Source organism: Mustelus asterias, chromosome 9 (genome assembly GCF_964213995.1).
Source record: "Mustelus asterias chromosome 9, sMusAst1.hap1.1, whole genome shotgun sequence".
NCBI classification, from domain to species: Eukaryota; Metazoa; Chordata; class Chondrichthyes; order Carcharhiniformes; family Triakidae; genus Mustelus; species Mustelus asterias.
In genome coordinates this window covers 90,100,406-90,125,354 of record NC_135809.1, presented here as the reverse complement: position 1 = coordinate 90,125,354, position 24,949 = coordinate 90,100,406, and the positions used below count along the sequence as shown (strand labels likewise).

The window sequence follows — 24,949 nt, the reverse complement described above, 5'->3', positions numbered from 1 at the left end:
GTAGTAAAAGACTATCAATGGACAAACAAAGGGTTGCAACAACAAGAAACTATTCAAATGGCACCAAAGTGATACCAAGAAACATCTCAGGAGATCCCAGGCTGACTCCTTGCTTTGCTGTGGAGTTTGTTGACGACAGATAGGAGAGCAGTTGGGGTGATACATATGGCCTCAATGCTCTTGGGCTAAGAAGCACAGAAATTCAGCCAGTTTTCCACTGCCTGATGACAGTCCACTCAATTAATCGTGTGGATATCAGGTGCAAACAGGATCGTGCTTTGCTCTGATTGAGTAATGTTGCAGTACTCACTATATTTCTTTCAAATTGAAAATCCTGAATGCAGGATTCAGGCAAATGGTACAGAGTACACTGAGGATGAACAGAAGAGAAGATAAAGCCAATAGAAAAAATAGCAACAAGGTGAAGCCGAACCATAGATTGTAAGGATAAAAAGCAGAGTGAGAGGCAAGGAGTTTTGAGGTACTGAAAGGTTATAGTAGGTGTCTTGATTTCAACACCATGAGGATGGAGGAAGGAGGAATACCATGGAAACCAATGTATTTGGAAATTAACAACTAGGACGAGCTTTTTCTTTAAAAACAAAGTGATTTGTTATGATCTGGAATACATTGTCCAAAAAGGAGTGGTGGAAACAGATTCAATAATTTCTAAAGGGAATTGGATAAGTATACAAAAGGAGAAAGTTTTCAGGGTTATATAGAAAGGGCAGGGCATGGGATTAAATGGATAGTTCTTTTAAAAAGCCAGCACATGCTCACTGGGCCAAGTGGTCATCTTCGGTGTATGATTCTATGATCAGATAACATAGAAAATAATCAGCAGGGAGGCCCTAGTTTTTGTTCAATGCACTGCCCCCCCACTGCACATTGAAAATATACCCACCGCTCCAATAAAGATATTTTATGCCTTTATACTTTCCCAATATATTGAGGCACTCTCTTGGTCAAAAAATACTCCCCTCTACTGGAATGGGAGAATATATACATTCATATCCACCTTCCACCGGTGGCAGAATGAGAGAATTTCATACCAAGATGACATAGTAAATATACCCAACACAAAATCTGTCACTTTGTCACCCCGCTAGGATTGGAAACTAACAGATATTGTCCACCCAGCCTCCTGGACATCGATTTTTGGATTCCCATATGCCGTTGTAGCCCTTTCACTGTCTCGGCCAGTACTCATTGCACAAAGTCTTCAACAGTACATAAGTTAGCAGTGTTCTCATTACTTGCACTGAAATGATATACGCCCCCATCCCCAACTAAAGAAAACACGCGCACACAGTCCAACGCCGGCATCTCCACATCATAGACATAACAGACAGAATGATCTCCTTCTGTGCTGTAACATTTACAATTTTCAATCAATTTCTTTTGTCACCATGCCATGCAGATGCTGATCCCAGGCTACAAATTCACAAGATGCACCTCACTCATGTGGCACATTCTTCATATCCAAACCTTGATAGTAATTGTTGAGAGCCTATTTGATGGTGGGAGATGGGAAGATAAAATGCAGCAAAGTTTGATTTTGTTAAAGGAATTTTGAGATGGATAGTTACCATGGATAGACAGATGGCATGAAGCAACAGTGTCATGTTAATTGTCTCTATATACTGCAGCAGAAAATGGGAACTATAAGCTCATACAACACATTACCTGGTCTCCTCAGTGCAGGTGTATTTGCTACTGTTGGTGATCACATATCCATCCTTACTCCACTCGATGCTTGGGTCACACCAGTTGAACTTCTGATCATAAAATAGCTTCACTGTGCAATTCAACACAAGCCAGGAGCCTATGTTCAGTGCATAAGTCTGATTTCCAGGAGGAGACAGGAACTTAGGAGGAAGGTTACAGCGGCTGCCTAAACAAAAAACAAAGTCACATTATTCCAAATCATTTAATCATAAAACACTATTAGATGGAGGCCAGGACCTCAGTCAGAGTTCAGAAGGGAAGCTAGGAGCCAGAAGAGGAGCAGTTGAAGAACAGACTTCAGGGGCTAAGGTAAGAAGAGAGGCCAAAATAAAAGGGTGGAAGTCAGCAAGTGCAGGATTCGGTTTTTTTTTATATACTTTTCCAATTCAATCAAATCAAATCCAATTCAGAGTCTCAACAAGCTGAGACATTTCAGATCCAGGCTGACAAGACAGGGCAAGCGACCAAACCACCCTGTCCTGGGCCTGATCTACATGAGCCAAGCTGATTGGAGAAGGGGGAGGTTCCTCCTCCAAGACTTGAGCTCATTTGCAGCTTCGGAGGAAGAGGTGCTGAGGGCAAGAGCGGAAGCATGGCAAGAATTTCATGTGAGCAGGCAGGCCACACAAGAGAACGTCTGCGGCAAATTACATTAAGGTGAATCTGGCAACATTAAGCAGATATATTGACACTACTTAAGTGAAATAATGTTAAGTAAGTCGATGTTAAGTGCTGACTTACTATAGAGAGATTTAAAAAGACCCTTCCGCAACAGAGTGGGATCTACAAGATCTCTTTTGTAGGGAAAGGACAAGACACTCCTGGCAGCCAAGATGCAGCTAGCCAGAAGTGGTCTACTTGTCAGTCATACCAGTCACAAAATACAGTTTGGTCTTGGAGGAACAAGCAGACGGAGGTTTCCATAAACAAAATAAATCTGTACTTCTGCTCTTTCTGCATAAAAATAGAAATGTATCTGCACTGAATAGGTTCTGATTTTGTTTACTTTAACAACTCTCTTCATCGCCTGCAGGTTTATTTACAAGCATATTTATTTGCAATTCCAATTGCTCTCTAGTAATTCATGTTCATCGTGTGTCCACACTAAACAATTGGAAGGGAATACAAAAAAGGATCAATTGTTAACATCCTGTTTAAACATGTACTACATGACAGAACAACCAAAAAAGCCTAATCTGGAACAAAAAGACTCACTTATTCCCACTCTCCTCCTCTACAAAGGACATTGGATTGTGCACAGTACAGTAGTGCTCAGCAATGCAATAAGGACAGACATACAGTCCAGAAGACTTCATTGTTGATTCCTGATCCATGATAATTTAACAAATTTCAGCCAGGTAATGGTTGGTGGTGTCCAACTGACATGAGTACTCTGACCTGACACATGGAAGGGGGAAAAAGATTCTAAACTGATCTCCTGCTCCTACTTATTATTCAGTGACTTTGCTGGATATGTTTTGTGCAGAGGTTGGCTGAGGGCATGGATCATGTTCAGGTACATTGCCTTCCAATGTTAAATAGCTTGCTGATAAACAAAGTGTGACTACTTAGAGAGTCAGCTTGTGAGGGTGATGGGGGTGGGGTGTGTAGTGGCAGCGCGAGCATACAAAATATGCAAGATTACCAATCTCTTAGAACAAAATGCAAATTCAAACTCTGATATCCTTGTTTATTAACACAATTATCACAAGGTCACATATCCACACTACTTCTACACTCAGATCAGTACCAATACTGGGTGTTGACCCTTAGCAAAAAGCAAACAGGCAACAAGCTCTTTAGGTAAACACGGGCCTAACAGAAACCTGATAATTCAAGGTGATTGCAGTATCCTAACGCCCAAGTGATCAGGGTTAGGACAACAGGAAAGATGGGGTTGAAGCACAAGGAATCTCGCAGAGGTAATCAGTGACTAACATTACATGTCTAGAACCAGCGTCGATGTTACATTAGATTTGCATTATATTTAAATCTAAACATAATTTAGAACTGAAACAGGAATATGGGGTTGATCCCAGCATCTCTAATAATGGTGCACCAACATGGACACCTTGTGCATTTCAAGACTGCAGCACTACTTGCCATTTATAGAGACCAATTAGGACCTGTGAGGTGTTTGGCACAGACTCTCTCATCACAGGTACCAGCAACATGTTTAACATGGCAGGATAGAGTTCAATTCCTCATGGGCTCTTTTTTCTACCCCAAAATCATTGACCTTTGCTGAGGCATCATTTTGGAAGTACTGACCACCATTTAATACCTCATTGAAGTGGATATCATCACTTTAGGGCACGAAAGCAAGTATAATTTACCATAGGGTGAACATCAGAGCCAAATCTAGATACTAGATCAGTGAGTCCATATATTTAGGGAGCAGGACATCTTCACATTTCACACACAAGCACAATCAGATCTCAGTCTAACAACTCACTAAACAGTAGACTGTTTGCTACCAACAATCTTGTCAAAACTACCGTGACATTTGATCAAGTAAAACGTGTGCACAAGAGCATTGCTTTAGTTCAGGATCCTTTGTATTTCTATACTGGATATTGCTTGTAGTGAACAATTAGAGTCAGAGAAGTTTACAGCACGGAAACAGGCCCTTCAGCCCAACTTGTTCATGTCGCCCAGTTTTTACCATTAAGCTAGTCCCAATTGCCCACGTTTGGCCCATATTCCTCGATACCAATCTTACACATGTAACTAAATGCTTTTTAAAAGACAAAATTGAAATCATAGACACCCTACAGTACAGAAAGAGGCCATTCGGCCCATCGAGTCTGCACCGACCACAATCCCACCCAGGCCCTACCCTTATATCCCTACATATTTTACCCGCTAATCTACGCATCCCAGGACACTAAGGGGCAATTTTAGCATGGCCAATCAACCTAACCCGCACATCTTTGGACTGTGGGAAGAAACCGGAGCACCCGGAGGGAACCCACGCAGACAGGAGGAGAATGTGCAAACTCCACACAGACAGTGACCCAAGCCGGGAATCGAACCCAGGTCCCTGGAGCTGTGAAACAGCAGTGCTAACCACTGTGCTACCGTGCCGCCTGTCTTGTACCCATCTCTACTACTACTTCTGGCAGCTTGTTCCAGACACTCACCACCCTCTGCGTGAAAAAAGTTTCCCTCTGGACCCTTTGGTATCTCTCCCCTTAAAACTATGTCCTCTAGTTTTAGACTCTCCTACTTTTGGGAATAAATGTTGACTATCTACCTTATCTATGCCCCTCATTATTTTATAGATCTCGATAAGATCACCACTAAGCCTTCTACGCTCCAGAGAAAAAAGTCCCAATCTATCCAGCCTCTCCTTATAACTCAAGTGCCGGTAGCATCCTAGTAAATCGTTTCTGCACTCTTTCTAGTTTAATAATATCCTTTCTATAATAGGGTGGCCAGAACTGTACATAGTATTCCAAGTGTGGCCTTACCAATGTCTTGTACAACTTCAACAAGATGTCCCAACTCTTGTATTCAATGTTCTGACCAATGAAACCAAGCATGCCGAATGCCTCCTTCACCACCTTGTCCACCTGTGACTCAACTTTCAATGAGTTATGTACCTAACACCTAGATCTCTTTTTTTTTTTAACTCTCCCCAATGCCCTACCATTAGCTGAGTAAGTCCTGCCCTGCTTTAATCTATCACAATGTATCACCTCACATTTATCCAAATTAAACTTCATCTGCCATTCATCAACCCACTTGCCCAATTGATCAAGATCCTGTTGCAATCCTAGATAACTTTCTTCACTATCCACTTTGTCACCAATCTTGGTGTCATCTGCAAACTTACTAACCATGCTTCCTAAATTCTTATCCAAATCACTTATATTAATGACAAATAACAGTGGATCCAGCACCAATCCCTGAGACACATCGCCGGTCACAGGCCTCCAGTTTGAAAAACAACCCTCTACCATCACCCTCCGACTTCTGTCATTGGCTACCTCACCCTGAATCCCATGAGCTTTAACCTTATGCAATAACCTACCATGCGGTACCTTGTCAAAGGCCTTGCCGAAGTCCATGGAGACAAAGTCGACTGCGCTGCCCTCATCTACCTTCTTGGTTACCCCTTCAAAAAACTCAAAGTTGAGTGACATGATTTTCCACTCACAAAGCCATGTTGACTGTCCCTTTCTGACCTGAGCAAAAACATCCAGATTTACTGTGATGTCTGAGAATATCACACTCTAATGCTGATACACAGACTCACCAATCTGGAATCTAAGCGCTGCCCTCCCCAGGCCTTGGGCCCATTAGACAGTTCTATACATAGTTACTTTTGCCACTGAAGGTGGGCAGGAGTAATCATAGAATCCCTACAGAGCAGAAGACCATTCAGCCCATTGAGCCTGCACCCAGAACAATCCCACCCAGGCCATATCCTGTTAACCACACAAAGGGGCAATTTAGCATGGCCAATCAACCTAACCTGCACATCTTTGGAGTGTGAGAGGAAACCGGAGTCCCAGAGGAAACCCACGCAGACATGGGGAGAACGTGCAAACTCCACACAGACAATGACCCGAAGCCAGAATTAATTCTTGGAGCTGCGAGGCAGCAGTGCTAACCACTGACATTTGATTAAGTAGACCACAAAATATAGCAGCAGAGTTAGGCCCTTCGGCCCATTGTGTCTGCTCCACCATGCAGATATGGCTGATATGTTTCTCAGCCCCATCCTCCTGTCTTTTCGCCGTGACCTTTGATGCCCTTACCAATCAAGAACTTATCTATCTCTGTGTTAAATACACTCAGTGACTTGGCCTCCACAGCCTTCTGTGGCAGTGAATTCCACAGATTCACCACTTTCTGGCTGAAGAAATTCCTCCTCACCTTGGTTCTAAAGGGTCATCCCTTTACTCTGAAGATGCAACCTCGGATCCTAGTCTTTCCTACTAATGGAAACATCCTCCCCACGTCCACTTTATCCAAGCATTTCAGTGTTCAGTAAGTTCCAATGAGGTCGCCCCTCATCCTTCTAAACTCCATCGAGTGTAGCCCCAGAGCTCCTCATACATCAAGCCTTTCATTCCTGGGATTATTCTCGTGAACCTCCTATGGACCCTCTCCAACGCCAGCTCATCCTTCCTTAATTACGGGGCCACATTTGCTCTCAATATTCCAAACGTGGTCTGACCAGAGCCTTATAAAGCCTCGGCAGTACATCCCTGCTTTTATATTCTAGTCTTCTCGAAATGAATGCTAACATTGCATTTGCCTTCCTAACTACCATTCAACCTGCAAATTCCTGAACTAGGATTCCCAAGTCTCTTTGTGCTTCTGATTTCTAATTCTCTCCCCATTTACCAAATTGTCTACGCCTCTATTCTTCCTACCAAAGAGCATTATCTCACACTTTCCCATGTTGTATTACATCTGCCACTTCTTTGCCCACACTCCTAATCTGTCCAAGTACATCTGCAGCCTCCCTGCCTCCTCAATATTACCTGTTCCTCTACTTATCTTTGTATTATCTACAAGCTTAGCCACAATGCCCTCAGTTCCTTCATCTAGAACATTGATGTATAAAATGAAAAGTTGTGGTCCCAACACTGACCCCTGTGGAACTCGTACCGGCTGTCATCCTGAAAAGGACCCCTTTATTGCCACTTTCTGCCAGTCAGCCAATCTTCTATCCATGCTAGTACCTTGCCTCTAACACCATGGGCTCTTAGCTTATTCAGCAGGATATTACTAAACTAGAAAGAATGCAGAAAAGATTTACTAGGATGTTACCGGGACTTGATGGATTGAGTTATAAGGAGAGACTGAATAGACTGGGACTTTTTTCCCTGGAGCGTAGGAGGCTGAGGGGTGATCTTATAGAGGTCTATAAAATAATGAGGGGCACAGACAAGGTAGAGATAGTCAATATCTTTTCCCAAAGGTAGGGGAGTCTAAAACTAGAGGGCGTAGGTTTAAGGTGAGAGGGGGGAGATACAAAAGTGTCCAGAGGGGCAATTTTTTCACACAGAGGGTGGTGAGTGTCTGGAACGAGCTGCCAGAGGTAGTAGTAGAGGCGGGTACAATTTTATCTTTTAAAAAGCATTTAGATAGTTACATGGTACGATGGGTATAGAGGGATATGGGCTAAATGCGGGCAATTGGGATTAGCTTAGCGGTTTAAAAAAAAAAGAGCGGCATGGACAAGTTGGGCCGAAGGGCCTGATTCCATGCTGTAAACCTCTATGACTCTATGACTCAGCAGTCTCCTGTGCGGCACCTTGTCAAAGGCCTTCTGGAAATCCAAGTAGATAATGTCCACTGGCTCTCCTTTGTCTAACCTGCTCATTACCTCATCAAAGAATTCTAACAGATTTGTCAGGCACGATCTCCCTTTAATGAAATCATGCTGACTTTGCCCTATTTTACCATGCACTTCCAAGTACTCTGAAATCTCATCCTTAATAATGGATTCTAAAATCTTGCCAACGATCGAGGTCAGGCTAACCGGCCTATAATTTCCTGTATTTTGCCTCCCTCCCTTCTTAAACAGGGGTGTTACATTAGTGTTTTTCCAGTCCTCTTCGACCCTCCCTGACAGATCACCACTAATGTCTCCACAATCTCTTCAGCTATCTCCTTCAAAACTCTGGGATGTAGTCCATCTGGTCCAGGGGATTTATCCACCTTCAGACCTTTCAGTTTGCCTTGCACTTTCTCCTTAGTAATGGCCATCACACTCACCTCTGCCCACTGACTCTCTTGAGTTTTTGGTGTGTTACTGGTGTCTTCCACTGTGAAGACTGACTCAAAGTACCTATTCAGCTCCTCCACCATTTCTTCTTCCCCAGTGTCATTTTCCAGTGGGTGCACAAGAGCACTGCTTTGGTTCAAGATCCTTTGTATTTCTATACTGGATAATTCCAGGTAGCGTGCAATTTTTCACCCATTACTCTGTCTGTAAACAATGACTAATTGACAGATTCCAGAGTAGGTTGTTGGATGTAGATTGCCTTTAAGCCTGCTCAGTGAGCTGGAATCTTAATTAAAATATTTTTCAGGTTACAGTGCGTCAGCCAGGCAGAGAAAAGTCTAAAGAAAGAGCAAAGAAATTGTAATAATGTTGAGTGAACACAGCACGATGGAGGTAGGCACTCTACTGAGTGCTCTCTTGTCTCATTTACTAAATGTCAACCTCATTGTTGGTATTTCTGGCACGTTTCAGTATTGGCTCACAGGGCTTCGGCAAAAACAGGCGGAGGCAAGGAAGGTTGTTTTATTTTTCCAAAACTACAAAGGAAATGGCAGGTATGAATGAGAGGCCAATTCACTGCATTCGGTGTGGGATGTGGGAGTTCCTGGAGACGATTTGCCTCCCAGAGATCCATATCTGTGCCAGATGCATGGAACTGCAACTCCTGAGGGACCGTGTAAGGGAGCTGGAGCTGCAGCTTAATGACCTCAGTTTAGTCAGGGAAAATAAGAAAATAATAGATGGAAGTTATAAGCAGGTAGTCACACCGGGGACTCAGAAGGAAGACAAGTGGGTCACAGTTAGGAAGGGTAAAAGTCATAAGGGTGATGTACCAGAAAGTACCCCAGTGGCAGTCTCCCATAATATTAAGGGCTGGGCAACAGATGGGAGAGGGGAAGGGAGTGAGCAGTCAGTGGAGGGATCCCCTGTGGTTGCCCTCCAAAATAGGCATATTGTTTTGGATTCTGTGGAGGGGAATGACCCTCCAGGAGTAAGCCACAAGGACCAGATCGCCTGCACAGAGACAGGCTCAGAGGCCCAGAAGGGAAAGAAGGGGATTAGGAGAGAAATAGTGGTGGGGGATGTGATGGTTAGAGGCACGGACAGGCGGTTCTGCGGGCGTGAACGAGACTCCAGGATAGTAGTCTGCCTCCCTGGTGCCAGGGTACTGGATGTCTCCGAGAGGGTAGGAAGCATATTAAAAAGGGAAGGTAATCAAACAGATGTAATTGTACACATTGGTGAAAATGACGTAGGTAGAAAGAGCAGGGGGGTCATACGAGAGCAATTCAGGGAGATGGGTGCTAGGCTAAAAAATAAGACCTCTAGGGTAACAATCTCTGGACTGCTCCCGGTGCCTAGTGCCAGTGAGGCCAGGAACAGGGAGATCCTACAATTGAACACGTGGCTAAAGGACTGGTGCAAGAGGGAGGGTTTCAAATTCATAGATCATTGAGAAGTCTTCAAGAGAGGATGGCACCTGTACGGAAAGGATGGGTTACACCTTAACTGGAAGGGCACAAATATCCTGGCTCGGAGTTTTGCTAGAGTGTTTTGGCAGGGTTTAAACTAGTGTGGCAGGGGGGTGGGGATCAAAACAGTAGGTCAGTAAGTACTGAGGCTGGGGTCGAGCTGGGGGCCAGGGCAAGGCTAGCTAGGAAGAAGAGCATTCTGGAGCAGGATGACTTGAGTGGGCCTGGAGGTCTGGAGTGCATCTGCTTCAATGCGAGGAGTGTAACGGGTAAGGCAGACGAACTTAGGGCCTTAATGCTGACGCAAAATTTGGATGTGGTTGCGGTGACGGAGACATGGTTAAAAGGAGGACAGGACTGGCAGCTGAATATTCCGGGGTATAAGCGTTTTAGACGAGACAGAGGAGGGGCTAAAAAAGGTGGGGGAGTAGCGATATTAGTTAGGGAGCATATTACCGCGGTGCAGAGGGTGGACAATTTAGAGGGGTCATGTAATGAGTCGTTGTGGGTGGAACTCAGAAACAGGAAAGGTGCAATCACTATGCTGGGGGTATACTACAGGGCACCGAACAGCCCACGGGAAGTGGAGGAACGGATATGTCAGGAGATTCTGGATATGTGCAGAAAAAATAGGGTTGTTGTCGTGGGAGACTTCAATTTCCCTGGTATAGACTGGAAAGTGCTTAGGGCTAGGGGTCTGGATGGGGAGGAATTTGTAAAATGCGTACTGGAAGGTTCTTTGGAACAGTATGTAGATAGCCCAACTAGAGAGGGTTGGGCTATCTAGTTTCCCAGAACTAGATACTGGATCTAGTTCTGGGAAATGAGCCCGGTCGGGTCGTCAAAGTTTCGGTAGGGGAACATGTGGCAAATAGTGACCACAACTCTGTTAACTTTAGGATAGTAATGGACAAGGATGAGTGCTGTCCTACGGGCAGGGTGCTAAATTGGGGGAAGGCTAACTATAGCCGGATTAGGCAGGAATTGGTGGACGTTGATTGGGAGAGGTTGTTCGGGGGTAAGTCCACGTCTGGCATGTGGGAGTCTTTTAAGGAACAGTTGATAAGGCTGCAGGACAGGCATGTGCCTGTAAAAAGGAAGGATAGGAAAGGTAGGATTCGAGAGGCGTGGATAACCAGGGAAATTGAGGATCTGATCAAAAAGAAAAGAGAGGCATACGTTAGGTCCAGGCAACTGAAAACAGATGCAGCTCAGGAGGAATACAGAGAGAGTAGGAAAGAACTCAAACAAAGAGTTAGAAGGGCAAAAAGAGGTCACAAAATGTTCTTGGCAGACAGAATTAAGGAGAATCCTAAGGCATTTTATTCATATGTTAGGAACAAAAGAGTTGTCAGGGAAAAAGTCGGACCTCTCAGGGACAAAGGAGGGGAATTATGCTTAGAACCCAAGGGAATAGGGGAGATCCTAAATGAATACTTTGCATCAGTATTCACAAAGGAGAGGGACTTGTTGACTGGGAGTGTCTCAGAGGGAGGTGTTGACCCGTTAGAGAGAATCTCCATTACAAGGGAGGAAGTGTTAGGTTTTTTTAGGTAACATTAAAACTGACAAATCCCCAGGGCATCATGGCATCTATCCTAGACTGCTCAGGGAGACAAGAGATGTAATTGCTGGGCCTCTGACGGAAATCTTTGTCTCTTGATTGGACACAGGTGAGGTCCCTGAGGATTGGAGGATAGCGAATGTGGTACCGTTATTTAAGAAGGGTAGCGGGTATAACCCGGGTAATTATAGGCCAGTGAGCTTGACGTCCATGGTAGGGAAGTTGTTGGAGAGGATTCTTAGAGGCAGGATGAATGCGCATTTAGAATGGAACAATCTCATTAGTGACAGACAGCATGGTTTTGTAAGAGGGAGGTCGTGCCTTACAAATTTGGTGGAGTTTTTTGAGGAAGTGACAAAAACGGTTGACGAAGGAAGGGCCGTGGATGTCGTCTATATGGATTTCAGTAAGGCATTTGACAAAGTCCCTCATGGCAGGTTGGTTAAGAAGGTTAAGGCTCATGGGATACAAGGAGAGGTGGCTAGATGGGTAGAGAACTGGCTTGGCCACAGGAGACAGAGGGTAGCAGTCAAAGTGTCTTTTTCCGGATGGAGGTCTGTGACCAATGGTGTTCCGCAGAGCTCTGTGCTGGGACCTCTGCTATTTGTGCTATATATAAATGATTTGGAGGAAGGTGTAACTGGTGTTAAAAGCAAGTTTGCGGATGACACGAAGATGGCTGGACTTGCGGATAGCGATGAACATTGTCGGACAATACAGCAGGATGTAGATAGGCTGGAAAATTGGGCGGAGAAATGGCAGATGGAATTTAATCCAGATAAATGCGAAGTGATGCATTTTGGAAGAACTAATGTAGGGGGGAGTTATACAATAAATGGCAGGGCCATCAAGAGTATAGAAACACAGAGGGACCTAGGTGTGCAAGTCCACAAATCCTTGAAGGTGGCAGCACAGGTGGAGGTGGTGGTGAAGAAGGCATATGGTATGCTTGCCTTTATAGGACGGGGTATAGAGTATAAAAGCTGGAGTCTGATGTTGCAGCTGTATAGAACGCTGGTTAGGCCACATTTGGAGTACTGAGTCCAGTTCTGGTCGCCGCACTACCAGAAGGACATGGAGGCTTTACAGAGAGTGCAGAGAAGGTTTACCAGGATGTTGCCTGGTATGGAGGGTCTTAGCTATGAGGAGAGATTGGGTAAACTGGGCTTGTTCTCCCTGGAAAGACGGAGAATGAGGGGAGACCTGATAGAGGTGTACAAAATTATGAAGGGTATAGATAGGGTGAACAGTGGGAAGCTTTTTCCCAGGTCGGAGGTGACAATCACGAGGGGTCACAGGCTCAAGGTGAGAGGGGCGAGGTATAACTCAGATATCAGAGGGACGTTTTTTTTTACACAGAGAGTGGTGGGGGCCTGGAATGCGCTGCCAAGTAGGGTGGTGGAGGCAGACACGCTGACATCGTTTCAGACTTACCTGGATAGTCACATGAGCAGTCTGGGAATGGAAGGATACAAATGGTCTAGTTGGACCAGTGAGCAGCACAGGCTTGGAGGGCCAAAGGATCTGTTTCCTGTGCTGTACTGTTCTTTGTTCTCTTTGTTCTATTACTGCCATCATGCATCATTTTCCTCACGCTAGCTGCCACTTTATCAACTATCCAATTCAGACACACATGTATAACACAACCTCATGTAAAAGCAATGTCTGGACAGACAGATTTCTGTACTTTGTGCAACTGAAGAAGAAACTGACTAAAGAAAATAAAATCACAAAGTGCTTAGAGAAAAATAATACTTCTGAAACCTGCATGTCTGTGCAGGAAGATATCTCAAAGCATTTAAATTGAGCAAGAAAATATGGAATGCTAATTTACCCACCTCTTAAAAATGATATTTTCCCACATCATCCTCCACCTACCCCTTAGAACCAATGCTTTCCCATATCAGATTTTGATAAACTCAGATATTTACTTGATCCTTCCTGGTTTTATAAACCACTTAATCATATTGAACTGCTAAATCCTCACCTTCCAATCGGAGTCGCATGGTGAAGGAATGATACCTCTGGCTGGTCAAGCTGACAGTGCAGGTGTAATTTCCAGCATCAATGTTGTGGAGTGCATGGAATGTGAGAAATGCGGTCCCATTTGGATAGGTAGTGCTAATAATGCGGGAACTCTGGTTAATATTCAAAGGAAGACAGTTCTTGCTCCATTCAACAGTGAACCCATGGGAAGAGTTTATCAGCTGCAGCAGCTCCTCGTTCAGGGGGCAAAACAAGTGATGAATCAGTTCCTGCTCTGTCCACACATAATGGTCATAGAAGCGGTCAGCATCAACACATGAGAAATCTGTCAATATTTATTTAAAAAGGAAAGAAATGTCAGTGCCCCAGCTTTTACAAATATTTTACATTTACCTGGCACACAATTCAACCTCAACCAGATGTGAACGATAGAAAACCTGACTAAATTTTCAGTCGTTCAGCTCTTGTGCTACATACCGATGCTCAGCAAACTCATCCAGCTTCACCCGTGCCACAGCCACAGCCACCCCTGCCAAAGCACCAAAGCAGCCATACAACACCAGGCATGTCAGAACTCTAGCTCCACAAACCACGCTGGAGCCATATCAAAGCCAAACAGCTGATGGCATTAGAAAGAAAACAGAAAGTGCTGGAGAAACTCAGCATCTGTGGAGAGAGAATAGAGCCAGTGTTTTGAGTCTGGCTGACCCTTCATCAGGGCTAAGTTATTCCCTTTTCTCTCTCCACAGATGCTGTCAGACCTGCTGAGTTTCTCCAGCATTTTCTGTTTTTGTTTCAGATTCCAGCGTCCGCAGTATTTTGCCTTTAGCTGATGGTATTACACAGCTAACTACACATATCAGTCCTGTGCCAAACACCCAGATCCACACACAGCCAAGTCAAGGCATTCCAACTCCCAATGTATTTGATAAGAAATCCACCACACGAGAACTCCGATATCACCACCAAAGCGAGTGGACAGCATCCATTCGCCAAAACTACCATCCAATATTCAGGAGAAAAATACTGGATGAGCAGGAAATTCCTCCAATTAAATATTGGGATAAAAAATATTAAAATATATTAAACATTATCTTCAGATCCCACAACAAATTCCATTCCCTAGCCACTGGCAAATGTCAGCTGAAGCAGATTGTTTGCAGCCTTGGTTCATACCTGGCCCCCGATGAGCTTCTGATTATATATCTATGCCATCACTAAGACCAGCTATTTCCACCTCCATAACATCACTTGATTCCACCCATGCCTTTGGAATTTCTCGACTCGGTTCTTTTTTTTTAAGAAAGATGTTTTTATTGAAAGTTTTCTATCTCACATTTACCACAAGATGCAACGAATTCCCAAAATCTAGTATAGCACAGAGTAATCATTATTCCACATTAACGTACAGAAAGATCAAATATTCATACAAATTATGCAAATTGCCAATCATTGTAGTCTGCATCTCCTCTTGTATGGATAAAGAAAGGATACCAGATCGGGGAATCTCAGGATAAAACCACTCCATAGGATAACAGAGACAGAGCTGCACAATATATGGGATCCCTTATGGGGTAACATACAACTAACCGGGGCCTAACTCAACATGCCAGGACCTCCAAGCAATGAAAGGATAACACAGAAAAAGGGGATCATCAAGATACTGCCATCGGTAGAAGGTGTGATGTGGTAGTGCACGCTCTTGCGTACAGGAACCAGTAAGCCAAGGATTCGTACACCTTGCCTAGATTCGCAACACAACAAGCCTCCCTCCTCTCCAGCCACATAAAAGGCACCGACAAGGCTACACATCACCGAAGAACTTAAACCATATTCCACTAAGCAAATCCTACTGACAAGGAGAAGAAAAATCATCAAGACACTCATCAACAGGGTATCTCAGGGAGATATCTCCCCCTTCCCATAAAGGTAAGGAAAACACTCTTGGGTTAATGATAACAAATCAGAGCCTATATCGACACCCCACCTACCCAGATAAAGAAAGGAAGCTTCAAAAAGAGGGGAGCAACAGGACAATCCAATAGAGGCCAGACATAGTCTTTCAACATACACTTACATAGGAAAGATACCAAGAGCAGAACAACATAACCTCACAAGGAACAGGATTCTATCACCACCACTGCCCTAACCTACTCAATGACACACTAAGGGCCAATAAGACAAGAATATTCACATCATTCTTATACATTGAGCAAAGCAAACTATCCTTTTCTCTAGGTACCCCAAGGGTGCCGTTTACACACTGCTATCAATGGGATTCAACCCATTTCCCCACAGAGAAACCCTAACAACCGGACAATATGCCCACCTTACATTCGATGAGCCAAGTAACCACTGCCATTATTTATACAGCTAAATCAAAATAAAAGGCTAACTTAACAAGGCTAGATACCCAAGGATTAGTCAACTATGTGGAGATGCCGGTATTGGAGTGGGGTATGCACAGTAATAAGTCTCACAACACCAGGTTAAAGTCCAACAGGTTTATTTGGTAGCACAAGCTTTCGGAGCTTTGCTCCTTCATCAGGTGAGTGGGAGTTCTGTTCACAAACAGAGCATATAAAGACACAAACCCAATTTACAAAATAAGGGTGGAATGCAAGTCTTTACAGGTAATCAAGTCTTAAAGGTACAGACAATGTGAGTGGAGAGAGGGTTAAGCACAGGTTAAAGAGATGTGTATTGTCTCCAGCCAGGACAATCATTGAAACAACTATATGATGACATCAACAAGTTCCATCCCACCATCAGACTCACCATGGACTACTCTCCAGAATCGGTTACATTCTTGGACACACGCATCTCCATCAAGGACGGTCACCTCAGCACGTCACTGTACACCAAGCCCATGGATAACCTCACGATGCTCCACTTCTCCAGCTTCCACTCTAAACACGTTAAAGAAGCCATCCCCTACGGACAAGCTCTCCATATACACAGGATCTGCTCAGATGAGGAGGTTCGCAATAGACACCTCCAGATGCTGAAAGATGCCCTCATAAGAACAGGATATGGCGCTCGACTCATCTATCGACAGTTCCAATGCACCACAGCGAAAAACCGCACCGACCTCCTCAGAAGACAAACACGGGACACGGCGGACAGAGTACCCTTCGTCGTCCAGTATTTCCCCGGAGCGGTGAAGCTACTACATCTTCTCCGGAGCCTTCCACATGTCATCGATGAAGACGAACATCTCGCCAAGGCCATTCCCACACCCCCACTTCTTGCCTTCAAACAACTGCACAACCTCAAACAGACCATTGTCCGCAGCAAACTACCCAGCCTTCAGGAGAACAGTGACCACAACACCACACGACCCTGCCACAGTAACCTCTGCAAAACGTGCCGGATCATCGACACAGATGCCATCATCTCACGTGAGAACACCATCCACCAGGTACACGGTACATACTCTTGCAACTCGGCCAACGTTGTCTACCTGATACGCTGCAGGAAAGGATGTCCCGAGGCATGGTACATTGGGGAGATCATGCAGATGCCATGACAACGGATGAATGAACACTGCTCGACAATCACCAGGCAGGAGTGTTCTCTTCCTTTTGGAGAACATTTCAGCAGTCACAGGCATTCAGCCTCTGATCTTCGGGTAAGCGTTCTCCAAGGCGGCCTTCACGACAACGCAGAATCACTGAGCAGAAACTGATAGCTAAGTTCCGCACATATGAGGACGGCCTCAACCGGGATCGTGGGTTCATGTCACACTATCTGTAACCCCCACGACTTGCCTGGGCTTGCAAAATCTCACTAACTGTCCTGGCTGGAGACAATACACATCTCTTTAACCTGTGCTTAACCTTCTCTCCACTCACATTATCTGTACCTTTAAGACTTGATTAGCTGTAAAGACTCGCATTCCAACCATTAATTTGTAAATTGAGTTTGTGTCTTTAATGTGCCCTATTTGTGAACAGAACTCCCACTCACCTGACGAAGGAGCAGCGCTCCGAAAGCTAGTGGCTTGTGCTACCAAATAAACCTGTTGGACTTTAACCTGGTGTTGTGAGACTTCTTAGTCAACTATGCCTGGGCATGCACAAGAACATAATTCCCCTAGTTGAACAACACCAGAGACGCCAGCGACAAAAAAACCCCCTGGTCTTTTCCAGAATACATGATCTGTCTGTACTTTCTTAGGAAACAAAGGAGGGTTCTTAAATTCCAGAACAACAAAATTAAGAAAAGCGCGATCCCAATAGCTCTAACAGGAGATTCTCCTCACCCACAATGAAGATTTATAAGGCCATACCAACCATCTCTGCACCAAACCACCTACCCACCACCCTGCTTAAACACTACTCATATAAAAAATAAAGTGAAGGGTACTAAAAATTGTACTCCCTTGGTGTAAGTGCAAAGATTACAGCACTTTAAAAACAAACCAGGTAAATATTAACAACCCTGATGCCATAAAACCAACTCAGCATACTCCCCAATGGAATGGAGGGCCACAAACTACAGCCTCCCTCGCCCCACCACTGGAGCACACCAATGGGCAAATACCAACAAGGAGAAAAAAAGAGACAATCCTGATTTTCACAGTATAACAGAATAAAAGGCAGTAAATGCCAACATCACAAAATCGGGATTAAAATTTCAAGGGAACAAAGTTCAGCATTAATAATAAACTGCAGGATAAAATAACCCTCCACAGAGCTTGTAAAGGTCAAAGTCATGACAGAATTGTCGAGCAACATCCAGGATCCATGTTGTCATCCCAAAGTCCCAGCATAGAAAAGTCTAGGCCCCGATGAGATGGATGGCAAGGACCTGATACATCCGCCCACCTCCAACTCTTTTCGACTTGACTCTTCTCGCACACTCCTGATCAGCTTCCCATAACCTACCCTCCCTAAATGTGATGTCATCCAAACCTCTGCTCGTCGTGTCCTAACTCACACCAAATCCCATTCACCCATCACACCTGCACTGCGCAAAACTGGCTCCTGATTAAACAACACCCTTGATTTTAAAATTCCCTTCTTAATGGTCAAATCCCTCCAATGGTCTCACCCCTCCATTTCCACAATCCTTTAACACGTGTTCCTCCATTTCTGGTCTCTTGGACTCCCTCATTTTAATTGCTCCATCTTTGGTGGCCATAACCTTGGAATTCTTTCCCAAACCCCCTCTCTCTTTACCTTGCTTCCCTCCTGATGTAGGGGGGCTAAAATAGGCTTATAAAATAATCATGGGTTTAAGAACACTAACATAATACTGATTTAAGGGTGAATGATCTTAAGATTATAAGGAATGCTGACAAGGGTTGCCGCTATAAATGACAGCTCTAACTGAATAACATGTCATTTAAAAACACGTATTTTGCTTTTAGAATACATTTTGTAAAACTTCAGCCAATAGCAAGATACAGCAGGGCTTGGTGGGATGAGGTTGAAGACAGGGCCTGCATTCCATAGGACAATGGTTCTACTGGATGCGGCCACTTTATCAGCAGTTGTCGGGAACAAAATGGCTACCAATGCCAGTTTGATGAAATAGAACTATATAGCTTAAAATTAATAACGCAGGTGCAAGGCAGACATGAGGATTTTCTCAGGGTCGGATGAGTGTCACATGGGTTTGAGTCTGTGGGAAGCATTCTCCCATTTCATTGTCCAGCATCCTGTGTTGCTGGGCAACCAAGGAAGGTAACATTCAAAATTAAGGACAAATAAGATCCCATGAGGTCAGGATGTAAAATGTTGTTGGCTGGAGTTGGTGACAGTGATGATTATTGATTAACATGTATTAATGTTTATTGGATAATGCCTACCAGAAGGATGGGAAATATGATTTTGAAAATGTATAATTGCCCTCCCGAAGGGACTGTTTTTTTAAAGAGTGATATTGGGCTGCCCACATTCCCTACCTGGAGCACTGGCACATTTACACACATGACTCCTCACTCCATCTCAAAGCTGCCCTGATTCCCAGTTTAGTTTTATTCTTGAGTGAAAGCTCCAAAAACTTATGAATACTGACAGCCCTCTGGATTAATCTCACCTCTCACCCTGCATTCCCTATCACCTTCTGATGCACAGCAAAGGATTTAATTTTATCTCCTTACACCCTCATCTTAATGAATTTCTGACTCGGCATGACATTGAACTCTTCTTCTGTTGCTTTCACCTCCATGCTCTTTTCTTTGGCAGGGGGTCCTCCCACTGCTCAATGGACCCTTTCACCCTGCTCCAGTATTCTCCTTCCACCAGGACTCCTCCTTCTGATCCATCAACTTGTGACCTGTGCATCGAGAACTAGCATCCATCTTAATTTCTCTGTTCCCCTCCTGGTTTAACCTGTCTCTTTCTGAACTTGCTGCACTCCTTTCTCTCAAGTGTAATCCTGACTTTGTTATTGAACCTGCAGACAAGAGCTGTGCTGCTGTTGTCTGGCATACTGACCTATACCTAGTAGAGGCTGAACACCAAGCCTCTGACACTTCTTCCTACCTCCCTCTGGACCATGACTCCACCATTAAATGCCAAGCCATTGTTTCCATGACTATCACTGACCTCATCGCCTCTGGAGATCTTCCCTCTGCAGCTTACCACCTTACAGTCCCCCAACTCCAAACCACCCACTTCTACCTCCTTTCCAAAATGCACACAAGGACTGTCCTGGTAGATCCATTGTTTTCGCCTGTTCCTCCCCCACTGAACTTACTTCTTGTTATATTGACTCTACTTTGTTCATCCGCTTGTCAAGTCTCTTCCCACCTACATCTGTGATTCTTCTGATGCCCTGTCATTTCAACATTTTCCAGTTTCCTAGCCTAATCACTTCCCCTTCTATGAACGGCCAAATTCCTCTATAACTCCATTCTCTACCAGGACTGTCTGTGGGCTCTTTGCTTCTCCTTTAACAGAGGCCTGAACAGTTCACATCCAGCCCCACCCTCCATTGCCGGGTTGAAAAAAAACATTTCCAAAGAATCATAGTGAACTTGAAACATTAATTATGTTGCTTTCTCCACAGATCATGCTGGATCTGCAGAGCTTTCCCAGCACTTTGTTTTCATACCACTTGATACATCTCAGAGTATATTCCCTTTATCTCCACCTCCGAACCAATTACTAACCCATTTCAGAAGGTTACCTCTAATTCTATGCACTTCTATTTTGTTCATAAAATCCCCACTAACTGCTCCTGATAATTTCAAGTTTCTCCAAACACTGAAAAGAATGTAGAGGTGAATCAGTGAGAGCTCTCTGTCTTTCAGATTTTTGCTGAAAATTAGTCAAAAATAAATTTAGGGCAGATATCGGAAAAAAGTAATTTACCCAAAAATGAAGATCATTTGGAATAATTTACCAGGCGCGATGATGAAGGTTAAAACATTAAAGACATTCAAAATACAGTGGATATTTAATTGGAAGAATTTAGCCCAAGGGATTTCAGGCCTTCATACTTTATATTTACGCTGCCCTCCAGAGAATGAGTCAGCCTCAAGAAAGGCATATTCTTTAATCAAAGGACACATTAAAGTGATAAGCTACTGCTACACATCACAGGTTATGAAAGTCTGCAAAACTGTGGTGCTCCACAGGTGCAAAATGTTCCCTGCAAGTCGCTCAAGCGCGCTGAAAACAAATGTCCATCAAATAGTTAGTTGTCTGGGGAGAAGGGAGAAAAATCAAAGGAAAAAGAAGTGCATTCAGTTTATTGGTGAAAGGGTTAACATTTGAGCCAGTCGAACCTGCAGGTCTGTATACAGGTACTTCATACCTTTCCATTACCTGGACCAAAACAGTATAAATTTAACCAAGCAGCAGGTGTTGTGTAAATATCACTATCTGCCAGTATCTGACTCACCCTCACATGACATAGCTCAGCACTTTAAGCTCCTCTCTCACTGCTCACGTAACATGCCTCACAGACTCTACAGGCCCAAAATAGATAAATTCCCAGAGATGACAGATGGAACTGAGGAAAGCAAAAGGTGTGGCATGGATGAACTGCCCAAGGGCATGCTGGTGAATTTAAAGTGTGTAACACTATTCCCATGGTTCTGAGAGCAAATCATGATCTGCAAGTTCCTGAACAGCTGTGCCCTTGCCCAACGGGTTTGGCCTCCCATCAGGAAGTTTCCCCTGGGCCAGCAGAACTACTTACACAGATCCCCATACAGAGCCATAGCCAATTTGAGGAAAGCCCATTATTAAGAGTGAACATTTTAAAGAAGAACTAATTGCATGAAATGCAGTATGTTCTAACTGAAATCATTACACAACTAAACTACAAACTGACTGGCATCCCCTAATCCTCCAGCCCCCATTCCTCCTCCCAATATTAGTTGATCATATTTTGGAATGCAATTCACTCAAAACTAGGAGTCTGATTCTGTGCTTGCAACTGGATAAGAGAACAACAGCTGCAACATTCTAACTACAATATTAACATTTGCAACCAGACCACTTATCAATTAAAAACAGAAAATGCTAGAAATACTGAGCAGGTTATGGCAACACCTGTAGAGAAAAACAGAGTTTACGTTTCATTTGGATGACCTTTCCTCAGAACTTGAACATCTTTCAATTCTAATGAAAGGTCACCAATTTGAAATGTTAATGCTGTTTCTTTCTGAAGGGTATAGATAGGGTGAACAGTGGGAAGCTTTTTCCCAGGTCGGAGGTGACGAGCACGAGCTCAAGCTGAGAGGGGCGAAGTATAACTCAGATATCAGAGGGACGTTTTTTACACAGAGGGTGGTGGGGGCCTGGAATGCGCTGCCAAGTAGGGTGGTGGAGGCAGGCACGCTGACATCGTTTAAGACTTACCTGGATAGTCACATGAGCAGCCTGGGAATGGAGGGATACAAACGATTGGTCTAGTTGGACCAAGGAGCGGCACAGGCTTGGAGGGCCGAAGGGCCGGTTTCCTGTGCTGTACTGTTCTTTGTTCTTTGATGCTGCCAGACCTGCTGTATATTTCCAATATTTTCTTTTTCTAATTATTTATGCCAACTCTATCCTAGAAGTCAAACCTCCACTTCTACTTTTTAAGTTTATTCCTCTGCTCTTTTGAAGGTGCCAAATCTTGCTGGAATATAGTTCCACAAACTCTAGCAGCCTTCCAGTATTTTATCTGTACGGTCATTTGTTGAGTGTGAGCCTAGGTAATGAGTGTTGGCAAGATATTCAAGAGCACAACCATCAACCATCTGAACAATATTGTCTCTACCCAGCAGTGGGGTTTGCTCTAGGCATTGCAGGAGAGAATATCTGCATAAGCTCCTCACAAAGAAGGCAGTCAATTTGGGAAACTCTCTGTAACATTATTGATGGCTCCCAACTGCTTTTAATATGACCTAAAATAAAGTTTATTTATTAGTGTGACAAGTAGGCTTACATTAACACTGCAATGAAGTTACGGTGAAAATAGTAATCTACATTTAGGATGCAAGTCCATATGTCTGAAATGTACTCTCCTATTTCCAAGATTTATCTTTATACCATCAACTGTGCTCACATGCAAAGAACTGTGACTCTCCCTTTAAATTGAATGTGAATACATCCATATGTTGAGCCTGAAGAGTAGCTGATTTTGCAAAAACCTAATTTCAGCTAATCTCTTTGACTTCACATTCATTTTCTTTAGTGTTTTGGGATTTTTTCCACATTAAACGTATTATGGGGACACAAGCGGATTCTTAAAAATTAAAGATTCTGATTTGTACACTCTCTACTTCAGATTGAGATGGCTGACAGTTGCTCTTACTTTTTTACCCAAAGGTTTTCTACTGAGTTGGCATTCTCCTGAAAATATACACAAGAGATACAAGTCATATTAACACCAAAAACGCAGATACTGGTACTAGATTGATGAGGCCCACTTTTTAAGCTGATACTTAGTGATCTTACCTGGTTTTGAGATATCATTTTTCTTCTGGTCATTTGCCTCAGCAATTCCAGCTTTGCTAAGCAGCACACACACAGTCAGTATTGAACAGGAACTTCGAATCCAGGCAAATTGCTTGCTCTCCCACATCATATCGGTGTGTCTTTTTAAGATGGTCCACTGCCGTTTTGCCCTCCCAATTATGTGTCACAGGCCAAACCACAAATTAAGGTCCAGGTGTATCAGAAAATGACAAGGCACAAACTCACTGAATTTCCGAGCAATCCCCAGTATTTTAAAATGTCAAACTCTGGTTTGCTGTCCAGGCATCAGAGAATGGAGTCCAGGCAGATTACAAATTCATATTGAATCCAGGTGTGTCTCCAGGTGAGTCGAGGTTATCTACCACCGTATAAACCGCAAACGTCTTCCAGCTACATCAAAACCCACATTTCAAATAACACCAAGGTATACGAGAATAAGCAGTTCAACACGGTAAGTACCTCCCGCAAATCCAAGAGTTAAATTGTAGCTAATAATTCCTGCACTCGTTACAATTATCTGAGTGTGTTTTGAAAAAAAATATTTTTTCTATGAATCCATCAACAAGAATTAATTACTGCAGCTTCCTCACTGCTCCGCTGGCTCGAATCGACTGCAGCAGGTGCGTTGACTCCGGCTACCAGCGCTCTGCATGCGGGGATTGTAGTCTTGGCGGCTGTTGCCTCTCAACCTGAATAGATGAGGAGCAAAGGCAAAGAGGACTACAAATCCTGAAATGCATCATTCACTGGCGACACAGCCCGACACGGCAGCAAAGGAGACAGGTGAGAAGGGGGAGGGGCTACAACGGAAGAGTGGCACCGGGGAGGGTGGAACTGGGACATTGTGCAGGCAGGACTGGGAAGCAAGCGCTGGAACAAGGGGAGGGGGAGGGGGGGGGGGGGGGAGCATTGGGGAGGACAGGAACAATGGGAGGGGAATAAAGCAGCTTTGGCCGTTTGCAACAAGGGGAAGGAACAATGAGGGAACCCAGGAGAGGATTAGGTGGATAAAAGCAAATTACTGCGGATGCTGGAATCTGAAACCAAAAGAGAAAATGCTGGAAAATCTCAGCAGGTCTGGAGCATCTGTAAGGAAACAAGAGCCGACGTTTCGAGTCCAGATGACTTCTTTGTCAAAGCTCGTCAAAGCGGATTAGGTGGATTGGCCATGCTAAATTGCCTCTTAGTATCAGGGGGTCTAGTAGGGTAAATACATGGGGTTGCGGGGATAGGTCCTGCGTGGGATTGTGGCCAGTGCAGACTCAATGGGTCAAATGGCCTCCTTCTGCACTGTAGGAATGATGACAATGATCACTAGAACAATGTTGAGGTCACAGGAAGGTCACTGGAACAATGGGGAAAGGAGAACTTCAACATTAGAAATTAGAGGGCACACTTGATAACTGGCACAGTAGAAAATCGGCATTGTAGAGGATCACTTGAACAATGGGGAGGGTGCACTGGAACAATTGTGAGGCAGTTCTGGGGAGAGGTCCTGGAGAGGGAACAGTGGGGTTTGGGGTGG

At 44.1% G+C, this 24,949-nt stretch overlaps 1 protein-coding gene across 2 annotated transcripts in view; it reads right to left on the bottom strand.

Moving 5' to 3' along the window:
- sigirr (single immunoglobulin and toll-interleukin 1 receptor (TIR) domain) overlaps positions 1 to 24,039 on the bottom strand; it is a 58,754-nt gene extending 34,715 nt beyond the window's left edge. The window contains exons 1-3 of one of the 2 annotated variants that reach the window (XM_078220502.1): positions 23,404 to 24,033; positions 13,500 to 13,823; positions 1,687 to 1,894 (exon numbers count right to left, since the gene is read on the bottom strand). In XM_078220502.1, the coding sequence (XP_078076628.1) occupies positions 1,687 to 1,894; positions 13,500 to 13,823; positions 23,404 to 23,533 (662 nt within the window). In that variant the 5' untranslated portion in view covers positions 23,534 to 24,033. Of the gene's footprint in view, positions 1 to 1,686; positions 1,895 to 13,499; positions 13,824 to 23,403 lie in introns of both variants that reach the window. The other variant, XM_078220503.1, reaches the window with a different exon arrangement.
- Positions 24,040 to 24,949: the final 910 nt, after the last annotated feature.